Source organism: Glycine soja, chromosome 16, assembly GCF_004193775.1.
Source record: "Glycine soja cultivar W05 chromosome 16, ASM419377v2, whole genome shotgun sequence".
Lineage (NCBI taxonomy): Eukaryota > Viridiplantae > Streptophyta > Magnoliopsida > Fabales > Fabaceae > Glycine > Glycine soja.
The window spans coordinates 1,214,798-1,237,148 of NC_041017.1; the positions used below are offsets into that span (position 1 = coordinate 1,214,798).

The 22,351-nt window shown below is 33.7% G+C and overlaps 3 protein-coding genes across 3 annotated transcripts; all 3 read right to left on the minus strand.

Moving 5' to 3' along the window:
- LOC114390727 (alanine aminotransferase 2-like) lies at positions 1 to 5,974 on the minus strand. The gene is made up of 15 exons (XM_028351592.1): positions 5,660 to 5,974; positions 4,948 to 4,998; positions 4,636 to 4,686; positions 3,888 to 3,953; positions 3,743 to 3,804; positions 3,292 to 3,370; positions 3,104 to 3,208; positions 2,883 to 2,993; positions 2,519 to 2,656; positions 2,155 to 2,229; positions 1,825 to 1,945; positions 1,567 to 1,721; positions 996 to 1,070; positions 474 to 677; positions 1 to 359 (listed from the first exon to the last, which is right to left on the minus strand). The coding sequence occupies exons 1-15, from the start codon at positions 5,858 to 5,860 to the stop codon at positions 243 to 245; spliced, it is 1,611 nt and encodes a 536-aa protein (XP_028207393.1). The 5' UTR covers positions 5,861 to 5,974; the 3' UTR covers positions 1 to 242.
- A 2,538-nt stretch (positions 5,975 to 8,512) lies between these two features.
- Positions 8,513 to 11,623, minus strand: LOC114390608 (pectinesterase 3). The gene is made up of 2 exons (XM_028351409.1): positions 10,453 to 11,623; positions 8,513 to 9,403 (listed from the first exon to the last, which is right to left on the minus strand). Exons 1-2 carry the CDS (start codon positions 11,528 to 11,530, stop codon positions 8,721 to 8,723), a joined length of 1,761 nt encoding a protein of 586 aa, XP_028207210.1. The 5' UTR covers positions 11,531 to 11,623; the 3' UTR covers positions 8,513 to 8,720.
- Positions 11,624 to 14,531: 2,908 nt separating this feature from the next.
- LOC114390508 (pectinesterase-like) lies at positions 14,532 to 20,485 on the minus strand. Its single transcript, XM_028351249.1, has 2 exons — positions 19,327 to 20,485; positions 14,532 to 15,598 (listed from the first exon to the last, which is right to left on the minus strand). Exons 1-2 carry the CDS (start codon positions 20,423 to 20,425, stop codon positions 14,907 to 14,909), a joined length of 1,791 nt encoding a protein of 596 aa, XP_028207050.1. The 5' UTR covers positions 20,426 to 20,485; the 3' UTR covers positions 14,532 to 14,906.
- Positions 20,486 to 22,351: the final 1,866 nt, after the last annotated feature.

Below are 22,351 nucleotides of genomic sequence, written 5' to 3' on the forward strand. Positions count from 1 at the left end.
TTCTAATACGAAGTTTATTCAATTAAAAAGAGATGATATAGGACCTAATACAAGGAAGTATAAGAATGGAGAAAACCAAATATCTTTTCACGCCTTGCATATTCAAGATGCAAATATAATAAGGAGTTAACAAACTTATTCCAGAAAACAAAAAGAGACTATTTTCTCTAACTACAAAATCCATCGCTCATCAAATATCAATTGGGTACCCGTAAAAATGACGGATAAAATTCAACTAGGACTTAGTCACGGAACTCATCCATGAATTTTTCATGGAACTCTGTCAAGCGGGTGACAATGGCCGGAATCTTTTCTTCTGGAGGCAATATGGTGCACCTAAAATGCCATGTGCCAGGAACCTTGCAAGACACAAACAATCAGTTTATAATTACCAAAAGGATGGAAAATGCAATCATCAATTTTGTTGCTCAATATCAGTAAATAAATTTGTCATAATTAGTACATAAACTAACCTGTCCAAAACCAGAACCAGGAACAACAACTACTCCTGTCGCGTTAAGCAAGCGTTTGCAATAGAAATTATCAGGTGCTGTATTTGCATCTCCTGCAGCTTTGATAGCCTTTTGGGACAGGCGAATTTGGGGGAACAGATACATTGCCCCTTCTGCTTTGTTGCATGTTACACCCTCTAATTTGTTGAATGCATCTTCTAGTGTCTGTTCAGAATAAATCACAATAGAAAGCAAAAAAATTGGTAAAGGTTCTAAGAGTGGAAAAATGGCCAGTAAAATTTGTAAATATTTTAGGGGCTATGGTGGTCAGTTCATGGTGTAAGAGAATCTCTTCAAAACTAACTTTGGTGAAGTGTATGGACCCCAAAGAAAAAGTATACCACTATGTTAAGCAAATCCAAACTTCCAATGGGGGGGCAAGGAGGAAGGGCACCTTAAAAATTCTAAAATATTACTCTTGAATCAAAGTTATAATGTTGTTGGTTGCTTTTACTATCTTAAATTATTTGCTAGGTAACTAACCTTGGCACGCCTAGCAAGGGACTCCAAAATATTCTCCTTCTCAGCATTGAATGACTCATAGGACTCATCTCCAACCTGCAGACATCCATTGAATACCAAACCAGTAATGGAATGACAGAAATGGTGAAGTTTTATACCAAACCCATTTCCTTATTGTGAACAAATAATTCTGTTTAAAATATAACACTGCTAATTGTATTATGTTTGCCTTCTTATTTCACAAGGGATATTATAAAGGTTCTAGGTGTATTTTGGTTTAACATGCCAAAGGCATGGGATATCAAAGCTCTAACAGGAGTGGCACATGTCACTCTAGACCTAGACTAAATGCATAGTTGTCGTTGACAAATACAAAGTTACTGTTCTTGAAAGGCAATGCTTCAATTGAGTATAATTCCTTCCGATTAACCATGTACACTCTTTTACTCTTTAGTACGAGGGTGCTACTGATATTTTAATTCTAGGTTGGCACTCTAACCAAGCGGGTGTTCAATGCTCTTTTAACTATTCAAACTAAAGAATTACTACCCACAACACAAGAAAATTATACTTAAAGATGCAAGGAGTTAACCTTAGGAGGACTCATGACTAAGCTAGCAAGAATTTGACCAGAGATATTAGAGCAAAGGTTGACAGATGCCACTTTATATATTTGTTCCCTCACTTCTGCAGAAAACCCAGTCACCTCCATATAACCTCCTCGTTTCCCACACTCCCCGTGGTAGCCTGAGGACAAAGAGAAACACATCTTCCATCAATATGGATCATTAATTAGCATAAAAGTCTAGTCTCTCTTGTTATTAATTAATTAATTGTTGTACCAACTTACCTTTGGAGACTGATTGAAAAGATACTAAGGTGATATCATTCTCACCATATCCCATGGACCGAGATACCTTCTTGAAAGAGTGAAATTTCTTCTCAGGAACATAAACGTTTTCTTGATATACCTTCAAAATAAACTCCATCCATCAGAATAGTATATAATAGTATCATGCCATATAAGCTTCAACAAAGCAGTAGTTTCCGATATATATTTTGACATCATAAAAAAGTTCGGATAGGATCTAATAACTGTCATTTCCAAGGTTCATGAACTACAACATATTTAAAATCAATTTAATTGAATATCTAAGATTTTGAAGAATAGTTCATTTACCTCATCAGCTAAAAGAACCAAACCTTCTTGCTTGCAAAATTCTACTATATCCCGCTGATTTTCCTCACCAAGAACCTGGAGGCATGACAGAAAATCCAAGTTATCAAATTAACCAACAAAGCTTCACGCGTTCTAGGCAGTAAGCATCCTCCTATATTAAGAGTACAGCTTAAATAAGCTTTCATCACATGAGATTATAACATACATAAATTTGAGCATAAAACTCATAGAAATAAACTAAAAAAATTGAAATAAAGTAAAAGGAGCTTATATCGGAGTCATAAGTCATCTTCATTAACCCAATCAAGCTCCACGTAAGCTCTTTGAAACATCACCTAAAACTACATAATTCCTTCAAGCTCACCTGCCCCGTTGGATTGCCAGGATTTATAACAACTAAAGCCCTAACATTGATGCCCTTAGACTTGGCAGCCTCCAATTGCTTCTTGAGTTCAGGTATTTCCAACCCCCAACCTGTTGCTTCATCTAGATAATAAGGTACCTTTAGAAAAAATATTGTAGTTAAGCTGATAATCCAACCTAAGCATTATAACAAGATATAGTTCATATTCAAAGTTTCATGTCAATAATGCACATATACATAGACCATTTCTCTTATTTGTCCTTTCAAAGATGGCACATAGCCTATAAAATCATCAAAATAGGGTGCTTCTATATAGTGACCAAATTAAACTATGCATTATGCAACTGTATGGAGAAAACATTACCAGGAAGCCACCATGGAGGTCAATTGAGGCTGAGTACAGAGGGTACTGTGGAATGGGACACAGAATACCATCATTTTCTGATCTAATGAGTAATTGCATCATATTATGGACCTGAAAACATAGAAATGATGGCTTTTAAATTCAAATTTCAAATGAAACAAAGTCTACACCATCATCCTTAAAACCAAATAGGAAATAACTAAGGTAGAGTAGAGACATACTGCAGGGCTTGCACCATCTGTCATGAAAATGTCATCAGGATTGGCAGGAAAACCATCACGCTCTTCAATTCCAGCAGCTATTGTATCACGCAAGCCCTTGACACCCTGACATGGAAATAAGAATAATTTCATGGCCCTGCCTGTGAATAGCAAAGAAATAAGCCAAAATTTGATAACCCAATTAATACCTGACTATGGCTATAGGCACCAGTTGCTCTCCCAGGAATCTGATCCACAATCTGCCAAGCTCGCTGTATTGCGTCGGTACTGCAATATGCCAAAGGACAATTTAGACCAAATTATCAGTAATGATAGCAACTTTTATTTTGTTCCACAGGATAGACTATGGCATTGCAAAACTAAATTAAAGATATCATTGACACATTCAAATTCAATTTGCATCCTTTCATTTAATATTTTCTTAATTCTATGCTCATAGATTGAGGGAAATCTATTATACACTATTAATCAAATTGAAAACAATGCTTCTAAACCATTGTTAGTTATATTAGCTACTGCAGGCATATGATTCATAGTCTAATTATTTGTTCCATCAAGAAAATCTTTAAGACAGTTTGCCATTCCACTGAAACTATTTATCTAGATGCTGATAATTAATTTATTTTTTTATCCTGGTACCTGAACAAACCCTGTGTTTCACTTTTGTCTAATATAGCTGGATGGTCACATAATGCAAGAACCTGGCAGAGATGAGATAGTCGCAATAAGCATTGCTTAATTTGAATTTTGCTGCATTCACTGAACAGAATTATAAAAGGCAAACCTCTCGGAAAAAAGTTATTGGCTGCTGGCCAAGAGACTGAGGATTTCCAATGTTGCAGTAAAGTATCTATTTTCAGATAAAAGAAAAGTGAGGGGAAGAAACAAAAAAAAAAACCAGAATAACAGCTTCATGAAGTAGAGGTGCAGTATGTCACATGCAAATTGTCCAGCCCTGAAGGTGGCAGGAGAAATTACAGATAGACTTTACCCCCTCAAGCTTTCTTTTTCAGGGGTACCGGGGAGATGTCAAAATGGGGGGCAACTTGTATTTATTTTTTCTTATAAAATTTATTAAAATCTGTCCTGCAGAATTGGTTCATTTCATTGATCAGTTTTTCAAACAAACCCCCAAGGAAGATTCCCCATTCCAATTACAAACTGTCTTATGAATAAGGAGATGCAGAATAGCAGCATGTCAAGCTAAGTTGAAATGTTAATACTATAATAGCTAGCTCATACAACTACACTTTTATCAATTTATATTGCATCATAATAAATACATTTGATCCAGTGAGTTATGGATATAAACAAGGAATCATAGAAGAAGACCCTTGGCACAACCGTTGGAGTTGTCACCGTGTGATGGGGACTTCACACATTCAAGTTGTGGAATCAACCTATTACAAGTACAACATAAGGCAATCTCCTATATGCACATCCAGTGGGTTCAAGTTCAACCCTTACATGGACATCATGCACATATTGAACATATGAATATATTAAGATATTAAGATGAAAAAGAAAAGTACCTCATCAAATGGGTGAGAGCCTGGATTGGCCTGTAAATCCTTTTGCAAATTCTGCAACATGAAGGCATTGTAAGCTGAGACTATTACAACAATTGCCCATAGAAAATTCTGAAGTGAACAATTTCAAGCTATATTCCAGTAAAAGCCATACTGTGAATTTAGCGTCAGAAGAGCACTGTGAACTTAGTTTAACAGTTATTAACTTTCTTTTGTCAATGTTAAGGTATAAAATGTCTATCTTGGAATAAACCAAGACAAGAATACTTGTTCGATGAATGACTTGTTCCAATATGTACAGCCGAATCACAATACCTGGGCAAGTGTGACAACCTCTCCTCTAACAGCATACTCACATTTCAGAACCTAGACAACAAAAAACATTAGTTTCAAATCAGCAAATAAAGTGTAAAAATCGGTGACATCATAACCAGCTATTAGTGGGAAAATATTCAGGCAAACAATCCCACTTTATAAATAAATAAATAAAGCACTGTTAATAAGAAGAATCCATTAAATAGAATAAACCATCCAACTATGTTAAATTAGCCTCAATTGGAAGTATGATCATAATAAGACATATCTCTTTTTCTACTATTCATACCACCAATTCTAGGGTTGAACACAATTATATACTTAAATGGGCATATAATAGTAGAAAAACGAGTTATTACTCAGTCATCAGTCACACCACAAGACAGAAAACAACGGAGAAAAAGATCAGAGTCAAACCCGAGTCGCTGATCAACAATAATAATAATTAGCAATCCTTGCAAACCAAAACAAAGCAATAATTTAATCAAAGGTCGATCTTTTGCCAAATAAACACGTTACACATCATGCACAAACTAAAATAAGAAGAAACCAAAGCAAAACCATACACATCAACTCGACATCACACATGCCCAGATAAAAAAAAAAACGCAATCAAAAACTCTAAAGCTTGCAACTTTAGCACAACCAGAAGTAAAAAACGAAAAACAACAAACTGGGTGGGTCTGAAAAGAGAATTGAAGGCAACCCAAACCTTGGGGTTGATGTTTTGAGCGGTGACAGGAAAAGGGGAATCAGAAGCCATGGAGAACGGCGTAGAGGAGAAGAAACGAGAGCGAGAAAATGGGGAGAGAGAAGAAGAAGAAGGAAAGGGATGGTGATGGTGACGGTGGCGCAGAAGAATGAGTGAACGGTTGAAAAGGTGCCTGAATCTGTCTGCAGCAGATTTCCGCATTGTGAGGGTTATATATAAAGACAGATTTGGATTTGATGATCGTAACTCGTAAGAGATGCGATGTTAAAAACAGACACAGAGGGCGCGTGCTTGTATCTTGAAATAAACAAATATATGACTTAAAATTACCAGAGTTATAATATATACTCTACTTATTGATTACATCAACCATCCCTTTCTCTTTATCTTTATTTTCTTCAAAAACATAATTAAGACAATCTCATTCCAGTTACTACTTACTGGAAGTGTCAAAGGAAATTTAGTTAGGTTGATCCCTGTCTACAAAAAAATCTTATTCCACTCGACCAGTGTATATCCCGAAAACTACTAATTTTATGAGGACCCAAAATAATAATAAATTTTATAATTTTATATATATTTAAGTCAAATATACTTCACTTAACTTCTTCTCAAATAGATGAAAAGTCAAAAGTGTTGCTTCCATTTTGAATTTTTAACTTTTAATTTAATCTTTTGGTACAATGGATGCTTTTAGCTGAGGTTTTGTTTATTTTTTAACTGAAAGAGTTTAACTCGTTTCATTTATGATATGTTGAAACATACATTTTAAAATATGATGAAATACTTTGACACCAACATAAGATATTGATGTCCTTGTTAATGAATAAGCAACAATATTTACTGGTTCTTAATAAAACTCACCAAAAAGTTAAGATATATGAAAGTAAAACTCTACATTTGAAAAGAACAACATGAAAATCTGTAAATCCCTTAGACGTCGCAGAAATTCAATCTGCAACATTCTTATAGTGAAGCTCAAAATGGATATTTTCCAAACCCATTTCACAACTTTTGTCAGGGTTAACTTCTACTGCTTTTACTTTTTAGTGCAGTCAGGGTTCTATGATTTACATTTGTCAAATAATATGATATCTAGACAGTTTTTCACCCGTGTAACACTGAAAAATATGATTCATCTGACTTCCCTACAGCATCTTTATTGGAATAATCCAATAATTTAATTTTTATTTAATCTTATTCCACTTAAGTATTTTGGTAGTTTTTCCACTTAAGTATGCTACATTGTATTTCACCATACTTGAATAATTGTCACTTTAATTCTTGTGGAGAGTAGTTATAAATTATCTTTGATATTGATTTTTATTTAATGTCAGACTTTTAAAGAGATGGAGCATAACATACAATCGAGAGCAAGAAACAAAAGGGACTTGTTGTCCCATATGTGGCCTAAGGTTTTTTTTTTATCAGCATGGCCTAAGGTTTCTAAACTAATGTTTCACTTAAGTCTATTACATAGAGTCATATATAGATAATAGTTAAATGGACATTGAAATAAAAGCAATTAATTGCTTTTCTTAAAGGTAATTTTGGTACCATTAATAATCGGTAGTATTATTATTATTTTTTTATGGGGAGAATTGATATCGGGTACCATTAATGATTAGTAGTATTATTTTGATCTTTTACATGGGGTAAGTTGAAAATTTGAATTTATTGCGTTTGCAAGTGATTTTGTCATCTATGTGTCACACTAAAAGTTTATGATCATTTGTTATCCGAAAAATAAAATATTTTTTTATCAAAAAAATGTTTAGTTATTGATTTTTATTAGCTGAAGATTTGAACTTCTACTCTCTCCCTTCTCTCTTCTTTCTTCACCATGAAACCAAAGGTGAGAAATATAATGTTGCATTTTCATCTTCCTCTCTCCCTCTCATTGTCATCTAGTTTAATAATTTTTTTAATAACTTCATCCTTTTCGTCTTCATCTTATTTTCCCTCACAAACATGACAATTGTGTCCCTTGACCAAGTTTTGTTTTTGTCTGATTTTGCATTTGCTTGCTAGAGGATGAAAAAAATGGCACTTGTTGGGGTTGGAGACTTGGAGTTGCCATCTGATTTCCCTCAAGCTGCAATCAAAGAAGGGATATATTGATGGCGTCATCTTACTTTTGTTGTTGTGTATCAGATTGGAACCGTTCAATTCTACGTATAACAAAGACGTGGTTGATTTGCCACCCTATACAACATTATCGGCGATTACGCATGAAAAGATTGCCTGTGTAAAAAAAATAAAATTAAAATAATGTGTTTTTAGTTTCTATGTTTTGATGATTTTCAGTTAAATGCGGGTAAGGTCATTATATTTTTATATAGATAAATGAATTGAATTTTTAAAAATATAAAATTTATTCTCTCCTAATTTTAGAAAAATACAATGATTCTTCTAAAAAGAATACAATGATATAAATAATTTTTAGACAGACTAAAAATATACATATTTGCTTTAAAGTAAATTATATATGTAACTCTCAATATAGCTGCTCACACATAGGCTATCTTTGTGGATACTAAAAAATATTACGAAATACTATAATCGTGTAACTTAGGAGAGCTAGGCCAATAAAAATGCTCCAAATAACATGCCATTGGTTATATTCAAACATTAGCAATCTCCTTGAAGTCAATATGTCAATTGGACTCCATAATTAATAATGATACGTCTTCATTATTTGTTTCTTTTTAATAAAATCCGCATCTTGAACGTAAAAGAAAATGAAGATATAAAGTTAGGCAGTGATAGAAAAGAAGGGGAATGAGGAAAAATTATGTATTTGATCTTTGTTTGCTAATAAAAATTAATAAATTAATAATTAACATTTACGAATAAAAAAATCTATTTAATTTTTTTTTTTCATTTGAAATTTTGACATATCTTTCTGAAGAGATTTTCTAGAAGAATGTTACAAACCATTCAAAAGTAGGTCAAAAAAATGCGTATAGAGTGTAATACATGTTACAAGAGTGTGATTAAAAGACATGTAAAAATATGATTAGCAGTTGATATCTTTCTATGAGGCCGGTAGTATTAAAAATCACAAGGTGGAATCAAACTGCACAGCAGCATTGGGCAACCACTCAGGGCCTTGGATAAAGGACTGCACAGTGAACTTCCCTGCCTCCCCGTCCGTGAGAGTGGGCTTATACCCAGCCCATTTGACCCTCTGTGACACGTCAGCTCCAGGCCCAGTATTCTGGTATTCAGCATAGAAGATGGTACTTACAGGTTCCACATTGGGGACCCAACTCATCCACCCCACAGGCTTCAAGAATGACCCAATATCAGATTGCATGATCACAGTGGTGGAGAAATCTTTCCATGGCCTACCAAGGTATGTGGGAGCTGTGAGATTGTTTTCCAAGGGAGTGAATTTTGATTTCTGGATTATGATTCCAGTGTTCTGGTTTCGGTCCTTCTTGCCCTGAGCTGTGATGGTGTTGAACTGGTTTGGTAGAGGCTGTCTAGGCATTATTTTGCAGTTTTGGAACACTGCAGCTGCATTTCCGAATATGAAGTCTATGGTGCCTGTAATGTCACAGTCACGGTAGAACTGGCGATTGGAATGGGCATAGAGGGTATCCTGGAAGCCATTGAATGAGCATCTAAAGAACACAGAACGGTCCGAACCAGATCTAAATGCCACAGCCTGGTGCTTAGATGCACCTGCATTGTTCACAAAACCTATGTCTTTGGCAATGAATCCCTTGCCTTTCACAGCTGCAAAAAATAACATGCTTCCAGTTAGTACCAGGTAGTAGTATCAATGCATTCAAATAGGTTGAAGATTTTACACTGAACTATTGTATCAGATTCATAACATAGGCTGTATCAAAAAAGATTCATATGACATAGTCAACAAATGTGGGTTTAATCCTATGTGGCATACCAATTAGGGGATTTTGCAAATTAAATGTTCAATAATCCCATATGGGGGATTTTGCAAATTGAATGTTCACTGATCCCATGTGGAAAACAAATTGGGGGATTTTGCAAATTAAATGTTCACTAAGTTAACATGAGGGACGATATGTCAACTTTTTATGCATCAACATTAAATAGTTTCAAGCATAAAACAGGTCAGCGCCTACACCCATGTCTAACTCAAGACAGCATGTATGGATAGTGAGGATATTACATATGTGAAAGTGAAGCAGACATTCACATGGGAGGCCATGCATGATGCACAAAACAGCATGATGCTTGGTGGGTCATAATAATAAAAGAAAGAGGTGGCAGGCAGCCAATTTTGCGAGAGTGGATCAGCTTTCACATGCTCGCCAGACGCACTAAACCACATGCCACATGCCACATGCTTTTCCATCAAACCTGTTTTTTTCCATTCCATAACAATATAACAACGAATCCTAACAAATTCGTCCCTTCCTATATTCAATATACCTCACCTAATTTCTCTCCCCCTATCACTGAAAAGTTATATCCTCTTGTACATCAAAGACTTGTATATTTATCAATAATTTTTATAAAACATTTTATCATTAATGTTAAAAAGACCAAACTCCACATGAATACATTTTTGAAATACAATCAAATATCAATCAATTGATTTTCATTTCCCATTAATCTCATCATGCATTCAGAATTAATTCATGTCAAAATATTAAACGAATATTAACGAAACTTAAAGTAGAAAGAATAATTATCCTAAATTATCCACCAGTTTTCAAATACTATTAGAAAAATAGCAATTGATAAAAAAAATGCAATAAATAAATAAATAAGAGAGAAATTATAAGTAAACTGATTACCGAAGGTGGCGGTTTCGAAAGTCGGCGTGCCGTCCATGAAGTTCCGGCTACCGACGACGACGGTTTTGTCCTTGCCGTCACCGAAGATAAACACATTCCACGTATTCTTATCCAAATCAATGTTCTCTAAGTAACGCCCTTCCTTCACGTGCACCACGAACCTCTTCTCGCTCTTCTTCTTCACTAATTTCAGCGCCTCACCGATCGTCCTGAACTGTCCGCTACCGTCCTGCGCCACCACAGCGTCCAGCGTTGTTTCGCTGCTGTTCACCTGAAGCAACCTCCGCTCCGCCGCCCCGAGCCACTCCGGAAATCCTAGCAGCCGCCGGTGGTGAATCGGCGCCGCGAACTGCGACAGCAACCCTAGGATCTTCGTGACAATCGCCAAACTGTTGCTCGCGAACTCCGTGGAGTTCCTCATGGCGGTTTCGATCTCGCGCAACGCGCCGCTCGCGGCGGTGGAGTTCAGCTCTCCGAGCGCGTCGAGGCACGTGTCCTGGTCCGTGAGCGCGGCGCTGATCCACGTCTCCACGTCGCTAACACTCGCCGGGGAGATAATCTTCCCGGCGCCGCCGCTGCTTCCGAGCGCGGAGATGGAGTCGTTGAGCCGGTCCAGCGCGTCGCCAAAAATGTTCCCGCAGACATCGATCGCCTTCTGGAGACGTGCGTCGTGTTCCGCATTAGCGCGGAGCTTCGAAGGAAAGCTCGAGAGCTTGGATAATTCGTCAATGGCGACGCGGAGAGAGAGCTTGAAGAGGAGCTCCGGATCAGTAGTGTTGGAATCCGGTAACGAGGAGATTGCGGAGAAGCACGAGTTAGGGTACTGAGTCACGTCGCAAACCGCTTTGAGTGACGCGGCCGGGGTTAACTCAGTTTGCGGGGGCGAGTCGGATGAGGGAGATGATGAGGTGTTGCGCTTGTGTATGACAACCCCTGCGATAGCGGCGATGATCACCGCAATTAGAACGATTGAAGAGACTGTGATTATTATGAGGCGCTTACGTGTCTTCTTCTGATAGGCTTGCTGCTCCAACTCGTCAACTTTGCCGTAGCCCTTGAAGGACTTGATTGTATCCATAGTTGTTTCGGTGACTGATAAATAAAAATGGCTCTTTCGAACTTGCAAGTGTTCTAGCCTTGCTTTTATATGGAACTTTCGAGTTTTGGACGCATTTTATAAGGGAAAAGTTTTTATATAGAGAAAATAATGTTCTTTTTGTACATTTATTAATTAATAAATATTTCATTATTTTAGACATTCATTTAACACCTCTTTTTTCTCTTTTCTTATTAGATCATTTCCTAAAAAATGGTGCCTTTGGATAACACGCACCGTAAGAAATCCTCAGCCTTCTTCGTTTTCGATGAAAAAAAATATATATCGATTAAAAGAGAAAAGTTGTTTAAAATTAAACAACATTATTTAAAAGTTTTTATAAGCATCATCACATAAAAAAATGAATTCCTTGTATAAGTAACACAATCATCACTTGATTCATTTTTATCGATTAAAAATTATTTTTTAATTATAAAATTTAATGTAACTAAATTAAGTATTCATTTTAACGAAACTTTAGAACTGTAGTAAATGTTTATGTAAGTTTTTTAAATTTATGTGATATTATAAGATTTTTAAATTTAAAATAACTAACTTATTTTAACAATCATATATTATATTATAAGTGTATATGTATCAAAAACTTTCTCATACTTGTATTTTTATGTTTTTTTTTCTTACTCTAGTGTTAAATAATCTCTATTAGATATTGATGTTACATTATTTTTATATTAATTTTTTAAAAAACCTAGTACTATCATTCAACGTGTAACACTTTAGAGTTACGCGGAATATTACTGTTTTTACTTTAATAAAATCATGGTAAATGCTACACAAAATCATGGTAATATATATTTTTATTTATTTAGGATAAAAGAGGGATGTCTTTTATTTTCTTCTTCTTATCTATGTTTTGGGATAAGAACGTGGAAAGTGTACTTTCCGCAATGCTTCTTTGTTAAGATTGAGAGTAATCAGCTTCTAAGAACAAATTCATTTTTGTGCATAATAATCATTCGAGAAGTTACCATCATGGTGTTTCGAGGGTTGATTGCATAACAGCATAAGCCTTCTTTTTAAAAACTTTTACTCAGAGATACGCGTTTCATTATCATATATCTTAACAAACAAAAGCCAAACACGTCGTGGACAATTAATGTTGATTTTGATATGTAGAATAGAGCAAACTATTGGATTACTTTACTATATATTTAAGTGGTGGGGTTGTTACTTTATCTCTTGGTTTGGTTTACGAGTTATTTTGTGATTTGTTTGCATCAATACTTGGTATAGTTTAGCCACGCAAACTTGTGCAAGCTGTGAATTTTCTTAATTTTGTACATTGTTTGGAAATGGTATTATGGCAGGCTAACAGAAACAGACTAAGGGGACGCGGTTTCGTTAGTATTTCATTTCATACTTCATTATAGGGAGAATCTGAGCTGTTTTTGTCATCCATACAAACCACAACAGTTTGCGTTCTGGAGAAAGGGATTTTTTTATTTTTTTTTGATAAAACATGCATCATGTTTTAGTCAAACTAGCAAAAATACTATTCAACCAATTATTGTTAAATGACGTAGATTGATTCTTTTAAAAAAGAAATTTTATTTAATTTTGTAGGTATTTTGTGATTTTTAAAGATGATAAAACATTTTGGTTATAGTTATAGGAAACCTAATTTCTAGACTGAGCGTAGTGTGCCTTTAAATTATATGAATTTGGTGTACAAACCTCAATTAATTCAAAACTATAAATTATTCTCTGGAAGAAAATTAAAACTTTAATTTGAGAGAATATTTATCATTAAAAAGTAAAAACTGTACGCGAATTTATTATTCGATGTGGGGCATGTGGCAATGTCTTGATTGCACGCTGCGTAGCAAGTGGCAACATTCCGGTAATCGCGCCATACACATACGGATTGTTTTGATTGTTTTTCCTTTCCTACTTCGTCTCCAGATCCCCTTTTTTTTTAAATAAAATAATTACAAATTTGGTTTCCTATTAAACAAAAAAATTAAAAATTAACAATGGGATAACATCATCGAAAATTATGCATTTTTTCTGCCGTCCTTAATCTCCTCCAATTTAATTAAAGCGAGTCATATTATACAGTAATAATATTCGTTATCTATATAATACTTTAAATTTAACAGTTAATTTTGATACAATATTATTGTTATTTTTTACTACATACAATATTATTCTCATAGTCTCAAAAACACTTTAAATATAACTTTTAAAATAAATAATATATACATAGTCAATAAATAAACTTTTTATATAATTATTTAATGATAAATTATAATATATAATAGTATGTTTTGTTAATTTTTATTTTATAATTTAAACTTAAATACATGACAGAATGACAATTCTGTTGAATATCCGGGTTTTGATGTGCAACCAAAATGTGATTTTGTTGCATCTTATGAACATACTACAAAATTGCATTTTCGTATACTTTAAAAGTAAGAAAAGAAAAAGTATTTCCGTGAGGTGTAGAGAAATAGAACGAGTGCACTCTTGTCCATTTTCGATAAAGTAACGGGTGAAAATAGCAAAAGTTGAGGTGGGGATAACAGTCCTGGTTGTAATTAGCTCTAGCCCAAATTCTGGGTTTAGTGGCGTAAACAAAAAAGTGTAATTTGGTAGCCCATTAACAATAAAAAATAATCAACCTAATTGATTTGGGTATGGGCCAACCAAAAAAAGGGTTTGGCTAACTCAAGTAAACATTTTTTTTTTTAAAAAAAACGGAACTCTAGTAAACATTCTGTCATTCTCTAACCCAACTTATGTTAGTGCACATACAGCAGCATTTTTATTTATTTTTTGCCCAATCGATGTAAATTAAGATGGTAACAAGGTTCAAGATGTTTTTCATGTAAAACTTAGGTTTAATCTCATTAGCTTTCTTTTATGAAAAAAAATCCAATTTTTACTGATGCTACAGTAAATAAATAGTTAATTTTTACTGAGGTGTACGGCATGACATACAATTATTAAATAACACAAAAATCCAATTTTTGAACGAGCCAAAACTTTGGCTTACATTGATACACTTATTATCATGATTATTTTAATCCAATTTTTGAACGAGCCAAAACTTTGGCTTACATTGATACACTTATTATCATGATTATTTTAGCCAATGGCACTATCACAATAAATAGCCTAAGGTAGAAGAACATGGTGTGTTCCAAAACCCAACCAATACAAGTGAAAGATAAACTAAAACCCCCCACCCACCTCTCCAGCAATAATCTCTCTCTCTCTCCCTCTTTCCTTTTTTTGTTTTCTTCTAAACATTTGGGCCAACTTAATTTGTTTCTCTCTGCCACATAACAATAACAATAGGTAACAATTACAAGACTCAAAAGTTTCACATAATTTACAAACCAAGAGAGAAAGGAAACCCAGTTGAGCCCAACCAGCTAGAGCCCCCAATGAAGCTTCCAGGAGTATAATCCCTGGCCTCGGCAGCATCAGTGATGACCTTATACCCTTTCCAAGTGACCCTATTAGAAGTACCAGCACCAGGCCCAGTGTTTTGGTACTCCCTATAAACCAAAGTACTCAATGCAAAATTCCCACTCCACTCATGCCACCCAATTGGGTCAATGACATCACTTATACTACTTTGCATGATCACAGTCCTAGAGTACTCCTTCCAAGGCCTCCCAAGATAAGTCTTGAAATTCTTCTTCACAGACTCCAAGTCCTTAGTGGCACCAATCCTACACTTTTGGATCACAATGCCAGTGTTTTGGTTAGGGTCAACTCTTCCTTGGGCCGTGACCATGTTCTTCTGGCCCGAGTCAGGAAGCCTGGCGTGGATGTCACAGTCTTGGAACACCACTGCTGAGTTGCCAAAGATGAAATCCACTGTGCCAGTAATCAGGCACTTGACGAAGAATTGGCGATTGTTGTGCACATAAAGGGTGTCTTGGAATGCTAGGAAGTCACAATTGAAGAATGCTGAGAGGTCCCCACCAACCCTTAGGGCCACGGCTTGGTGCTTTGATGGGCCCGCTGTGTTTTGGAATGTTATGTCCCGGGCCAAGAAATTTGCACCCACCACAGCTGCATGAGCAAAAAAATAAAGGGAACTTGAAAATGACTACACAAAATGAATCATATAAGGGACAAAAATGAAAAGGCAATAATAATCATGTATGTACTAGGCATTTGTTTATCTTGCCAGAGAGCCTAGAAGAGTTGCGTGTGAGGTTTGTTCACCTTTTAATTTATGTTGCACATACTCATTTCCTGACTAAAGACATACATTTATTTTGAAGTGTGCCAATGAATATCAACCTAATTTGAATTCCTTGAATGGTATACATACACTTTTGATCTATTTAGAAAAGTAAAACACAATCATAGTCATTAGTTTTCCTCTTATAAATTGTATTTCACTTTCTTTTAATTGGTAAATTTGAAGTGTGAAGCCCATTTTTGTTTTTAGAAACATTTTTACATAAAGAATGAATTTGATATTTAACCATGGTGGTTAAATAAGTTCGAACAAGAGATAGTACCATAAATATATATTAAGGTTGAATGGGTTGAATGCAATATAGTGTTGCCCAAGTGTTAGTAAATGGAAGGCATATCCGGTGGAAGACTTCTCGAGGCAAGTCAAGAGGAAATAGTTGGATAGTTACAACTCATAGGGTACGACAATTCATAAATTGAATGGCCACCGAATGATAGACTTGGGCCAATTGTTAATTAGGCCGAGTTGAACAAAGGCTTAGAAGTTGGATATGATAATAGACTATATGCGCAATGTACGCTATAAGACAAGATTAGAAGTTGGATTTTACTAATAATTAAACAATAACATATTTTAGATTGTTAGACGTTTTATATGGCAAAAGATAATGACAGGTTAGCGAAACATATTAAGGAAAAACAATGTGGGTGCTTAGATTGTCCATGATGTGTTATGCAAGTATGTGACTATATTATATTTTTGTACAGAAAACATGCATGAATTCATGATTGAAGCGAATAGGGTAGAAGGAAGCATCACCGAATGTTCGTGGCTTCAAATTCAGGTTTCAAAGTGGAAAAGAAATGTCGACAAAGACAGGAGAACTAGAATAATATATATAAAGTCAAATTTAAATGAAATTTTGTCTAGCTGTATCCAACCCTTTTTTCCTCCATTAAGAAAGAACATCCTTATAAAAAAAATGTGTATATTTTATATTAAAATAATTTATTTAGAAAATTTTATTCATGCAAATTAAATATTTCTATGTAAAAATTAATCTTAATATGATTTTTCAAATAAAATTAAAACATATTACAAAGTACAAAAGAGAATATCAATTTTCATAAAGAAACTCAGAGTGGAACAAGATATCCTAAATCGATTTTCTATGCAAGCAATCCAATCAAAGATGCATAGGTTTGAAAATTTTATTTGATGATATTTTTTAGAACCTTTCCCCCAAAAAGTAAACACACACTTTGTTTTAAGAAAACAATTATTAAGACCTTTTAATTGTTGCTACTTTCGAAAAACTTGTTTAACTTTTATTAAAAAAATTAAACGTTTTTTTATTTAAGAAAAATTTTCCTTTTACATATAAACGGTCCCATTTAAAGAATATTAATTGTGTCAATTTCTGTCTGGGCAACCATAGTTAACAGTGGGACAATGATTTGATAGATAGTTTAGTTAATTTAATTTCTTTATAAGACTATATGTTTTCATAAGCTTAGGAAACAATAATTGTATCGATTAATATAATTTAATTAAGAATATAAAAAAGTAATAATGTATAAAGATAGCATTTTACAGATCTATATATATATATATATATAAACCTAACATTTATTTTATATTATTGATTTTTTTAATTCATGTAATGTTTCTTAATTTTCAACTATATATTACAATATGTATAAAATGTAGACAGAAACATTTTCTCAGAAAATTTGAAAACCCAAATAGAAAAGGAAAAAAGTGAAAAAGAAAATTATGAGATTTTAAATTATCGAAATTTTATTTTAAAAGTTTTGAAACCAAGACATGGGAATTAATTAATTTAACCTCGCAAGCTTACTACTAGCTATGGCAGACATGCAAGCAAGACTACAAAGGACCAAAAAAATAGTTATAACAATAAGAATACAGAGCGACCCATGTGCATGCTGACCAAATTTTATTGAAAATGATTGTTGATTTGACAAAATAGATTTAATAAGAATGCAGAGCGACCCATGTGCATGCTGACCAATTCTTATTGAAAATGATTGTTGATTTGAAAAATAGATTTCTAAATCGTTGATATGATTAAACAAAAGTTTAATTATTCATTTTGATTGTATAATTTTATAGTTAATGCGTATTCGTTAATTTTAGTTTCTATAATTTATATTTTAATTTTTTTTTAATTTTTAACTTTTTATAATTTAAAAATGATATATTTGTAGTTTTTATTATTTTTATTTTAATTCTCTTTTAGTTCTTATTATTTGAAAGTATTCTTTTTAGTTCCTATAATTTATATTTTAATTTTTATTACAAAATAAATATATAAAAATATTTAAATACAAATTAATTATAAATTATCAATTATTTTTTTATTATAAATTATATTTCAATAAATTAGTTATGAATTATTTGTTAATATTTTTATAGTTAATTATAAATATTATTATTATTTTTATTTTGATGATAAAGACTAAAACAAAATTAAAATATAAAATATAAAAACTAAAAATATCAATTTTACAACTTTAGGAACTAAAAAAAGTTAAAATATAAATTAAAAATATTAAAAAAAACTACTTTTAAATTATAAGAAGTAAAAGGTATGAATAATGAGAAACTAGGATTACACTGCGATCTGACCCGGAATTGTTGTTTCTGTTGTCTTCCAGCTGGGACCTTAACATTCCGAAATTAGAGGAGTTAATTAACATTGTTTATTTATGTGATATCAAGCACAGGTCAGTGCTGTTGTCGTTGGTCTAACCATATTTTGGGCCAGCCAATAACCATGTTAAGTTACTGGATCAATCAGGAGCTGGATAACTTTTCAATCTTTCCACCCTTAATTTTCTGACACATATATATGTTCTAGAAAAATATCGACAACTTTTGCAAATGTACTATAGTTTAGTTATTATTATTATTATTGAAGACTGTTTTTGTTTTTGGTAGTAGTCAGAAACCCCAGTCCTGCACTTAACTCTTTCCTCTCCGTTCTGTCATTGTTAAAGCAAATATGTTGCTAATATCAATGGACAAGCATTTTCTGACGATACCACATGCATAGCATTATATATATATATAACAATTTATACGAAAAAGATAAGAATAAATTTGTATATATAACAAAGATAGAGATCGTATGATCTTGTCGAATGTGAAATATCTTTTTGTATGCCATACTTCATACCTTATTCTCAAATGGTAGGGACATTAATCTAAAAATCCACTTGGCCGTTATACCCCCATTACATTATTTTTCCTTTAAAAATAAATAAATAAAGACCAAATTTTATTTGATGAAAATTTAAGATGAGTAGGGATTCAAAATTCATCAACTCACAAGTCAATAAATAGCGTGTTTGCTTTCTGAAGATGAAGTAATAACTTGAAAATCTGAAACGAGATTGTTTTATTCTGAACGTATTTTTAAAATATAAACTCATATTTTTATAGCAATAAAGTCTTATTCTTAACAATGAGATCAACCTAACTTGATCGATTAACTGATTATTATATACAGTTACTTAGTTTGTATTGTATGCTATGCAATGCAGTGATTAAGGATGAATGAACTTACCGACGGTGGCAGAGTGGAAGGTGGTGCTACCATCAACAACATTTCTGCTAGCAGTGATGATAGTGTTGGTCCTTCCATCACCCAAGAACATGATATTCGTCTTCTTCTTATCCACCTCAACGTTCTCTCTATACACCCCACCCTTAATCCTTATAACATACCTCTTACTACTCTTCAACGGAGCCGCCTTCACCGCCTCCGTCACCGTCTTAAAGTCCCCGCTCCCGTCCGCCGCCACCGTCACGTCCGCCTTCACCGTCGCCGCCTGCAGCAGCCTCCTATCCGCCGCCGAAATCCACTCCGGCCACTCAACACCATTCTCCACTAATAACTTTCTATTGCTGTTAGTGTTTTCCACTTTCATCTTGTATTCGTAGTTTGCTATGTCACCGTCGGTCATGTTCTTCGTCATGGCCAATGCGTTGCTGCACATGTGTTCCACATGCACCTGTCCCTTCTCCAACTCTTTCCTCACGTGTTTGTCTGCGTCATCGTGAGAGAAACCGTCGAGGCACGTGACCTGGTTCGTTATGGCGGCGCTGATGAGGGTTTTGAGATCGTCGGCGTGCTGGTACAGAGTTTTCTTGTTAGGGTAGAGCTCGAGGTCGTGTTGTGCTTCTCTGAGCTCGTCGAGGGTTTCGTCTATGGTTTCGAGGCAATCGTGGAGCGCGGTTGTCTCGCGTTTCGTTAGGTCGTGTTTGGTTAGGAGTTTCTTCACGGTGAAGTAGTTGCGCTCCACCGCGCGGAAGGTGATGCTTAGGGAGAGTTGGATGACGTCGCGGTGGTTGGTGACTTTGTGAGTGACGTTGGGCTCAGAGGCTATGGCGGAGAAGCAGAGTTCGGGATAGAATGTGGAGCTACAGGCGCTCTTAACGATCACGTGCGAGTGGTGGGAGAGGGAGAGGGAGGTGCTGGTGGTGTCGGAGTTGTCGGAGTTTTTGGTTTTGTTTTTTACTCCGGCAACAATGGCCACCACGGAGGCCGCCACGAGGAGGGTGGCCAATAGAGAGAGAAGGAGCTTCTTGTGGTTTTTCTTGGAGGAGGGAATGTGGTTGCCGGAATCGGAGATTCCGGCATAACCTAGTTTTGGGTTGGTCATGGTTTAAGACCAAGAGGAAAGAAAGAGGAGGAGGAGGGAAAGATGGAGTATGGAAAAGATAGGGGAAAGCCAATTACTTATAATGCCGGATTAGAGTTCCTGTTAATTTTTTAATTAGAATTTGAGTAATGATAAACATGAATCTCATTTTTGGATATGTAAGAAGAAGAAGAAAAAAAACTTGTATGTAGTAACATGAATCTCTTGAAGTAAATGATAGGGTTTGTTGTATTTGTACAAAATATTATACACGTAAGAGATTTATATTAAAGAAAACGGACAAGCGTGAAAGAGTAGGAGCTGTTAATTAGAAAAAATTATGAAAAATAAATTATAAAATGGTACTATGAAAAAAAATATATGAAATGCTATGAATAAAATAGGGTTACTATATATATATAATCTTAGTTTTACCACATTTTCTTTTTATTCCTTTTTTTATCATATTATTTATTATATTTATTAATTTTCTCTCTATCTTTTCTTTTTCTTTCCACATCTTTCTATTTTCTATTTCAATCTGCACAAAAAATGAGATAGACATTTAATTATTGTTATCCATAAAATATGAATAAATGAGTAAGAAAAAGGTATTAAAGAAAAATAAAAGAAGAATAACACGAGTCTTCAAATTTCAACTCGTTACTGCTTTTCTATCCTTTGTCTTTCGCTCCTTTATTGTATACGACTTTCGTACTTTTATGTAAGGTGGTTGTTCCTTTTGGTCGTTGGAGTTATTATTATGAAACATATTCTTCGTATTAAGAAAAAAGAAACAAGAAAAAAGAAAAAAAATTACAGATATGATTTTTTCTACTAACAATTAGCATTTGTTTATATAAAAAAAGAGAGAAATGATTTTTATTTAATAAGTTTGTTTAAAAAAATTCCCAATTTTGAAAGAAATAAGAGAGAGAAAACTGTGAAATAAAATGAATAATATATAAAAAGAGCTAGATAAAAAAAAATTAAAAAAATTATGAAAAAATTATTGTCTGAATAATGTCATTCACATAATGGTCCTGAGTCCTGACTCAAAAATTTTAAAGCTAAGTGTTTAGTGGGAAAAGGTTATGGAAAAGTGAGTAACACATATACACTCTATGTAGTAATTACTCATAAAACAAAACGTACTCTATGTAGTAATTGAATATATAACATTATCATAGCACATAAAAGTAAAAGTAGTAATAAGATAAATAGATTGACTTCTTACAAATGGTTAATAGTGTATTTATTAATAATTAATATTATTTTTTATGAATAATAATTAAGAACAAGTAGAAATTAATTTTTTTAAAAAATAAATTTTATCTATTGCATCAAAGTGTTTTCTTATACATATGATAATAAATTAACCCTTAATACGAATTATCTACAAATTTGTTACTAATAATATATGAACTTTTTAGTTCCTTGGGAGAATAAATATCCCCGAATAAAATTATTATATATAAACTGTAGTATTTTATAGTCAAAAGAAATGAATAGAATCATGAGTGAAAGAAAGTCTTAATTTAAAGACTTTTACATAGCACTATTATACCACCTATTTGGGAGTTTATCATTCTTATCTAGTGTAATTCTTCATTTAATTATTTTGTTTTATATTTCAGTTTATCTGTAAAGCTTTAAAGCAACACAAGTTGCAATATTTTAATCTTCATTTTTCACTTTTTGTCATTAATTAATTGGAATGCAGAGAACGAATAATAATTATTTTAAAAATATTTCTGCTTTTTCATTATTTTATGGTCCAGCTTTTTCATCTTTTGAAATTGTATAACGTTCAAGCGTATGTATTAAATTATTCGTCTATTAGCATGTGTTCGAATAAAATGGTTTTCTTCATTGTAAATATTCTAAACAATCACAATGGAGTATAGTTCACTACATGTGTTGGTTATTATAAACCTTCTAATACAT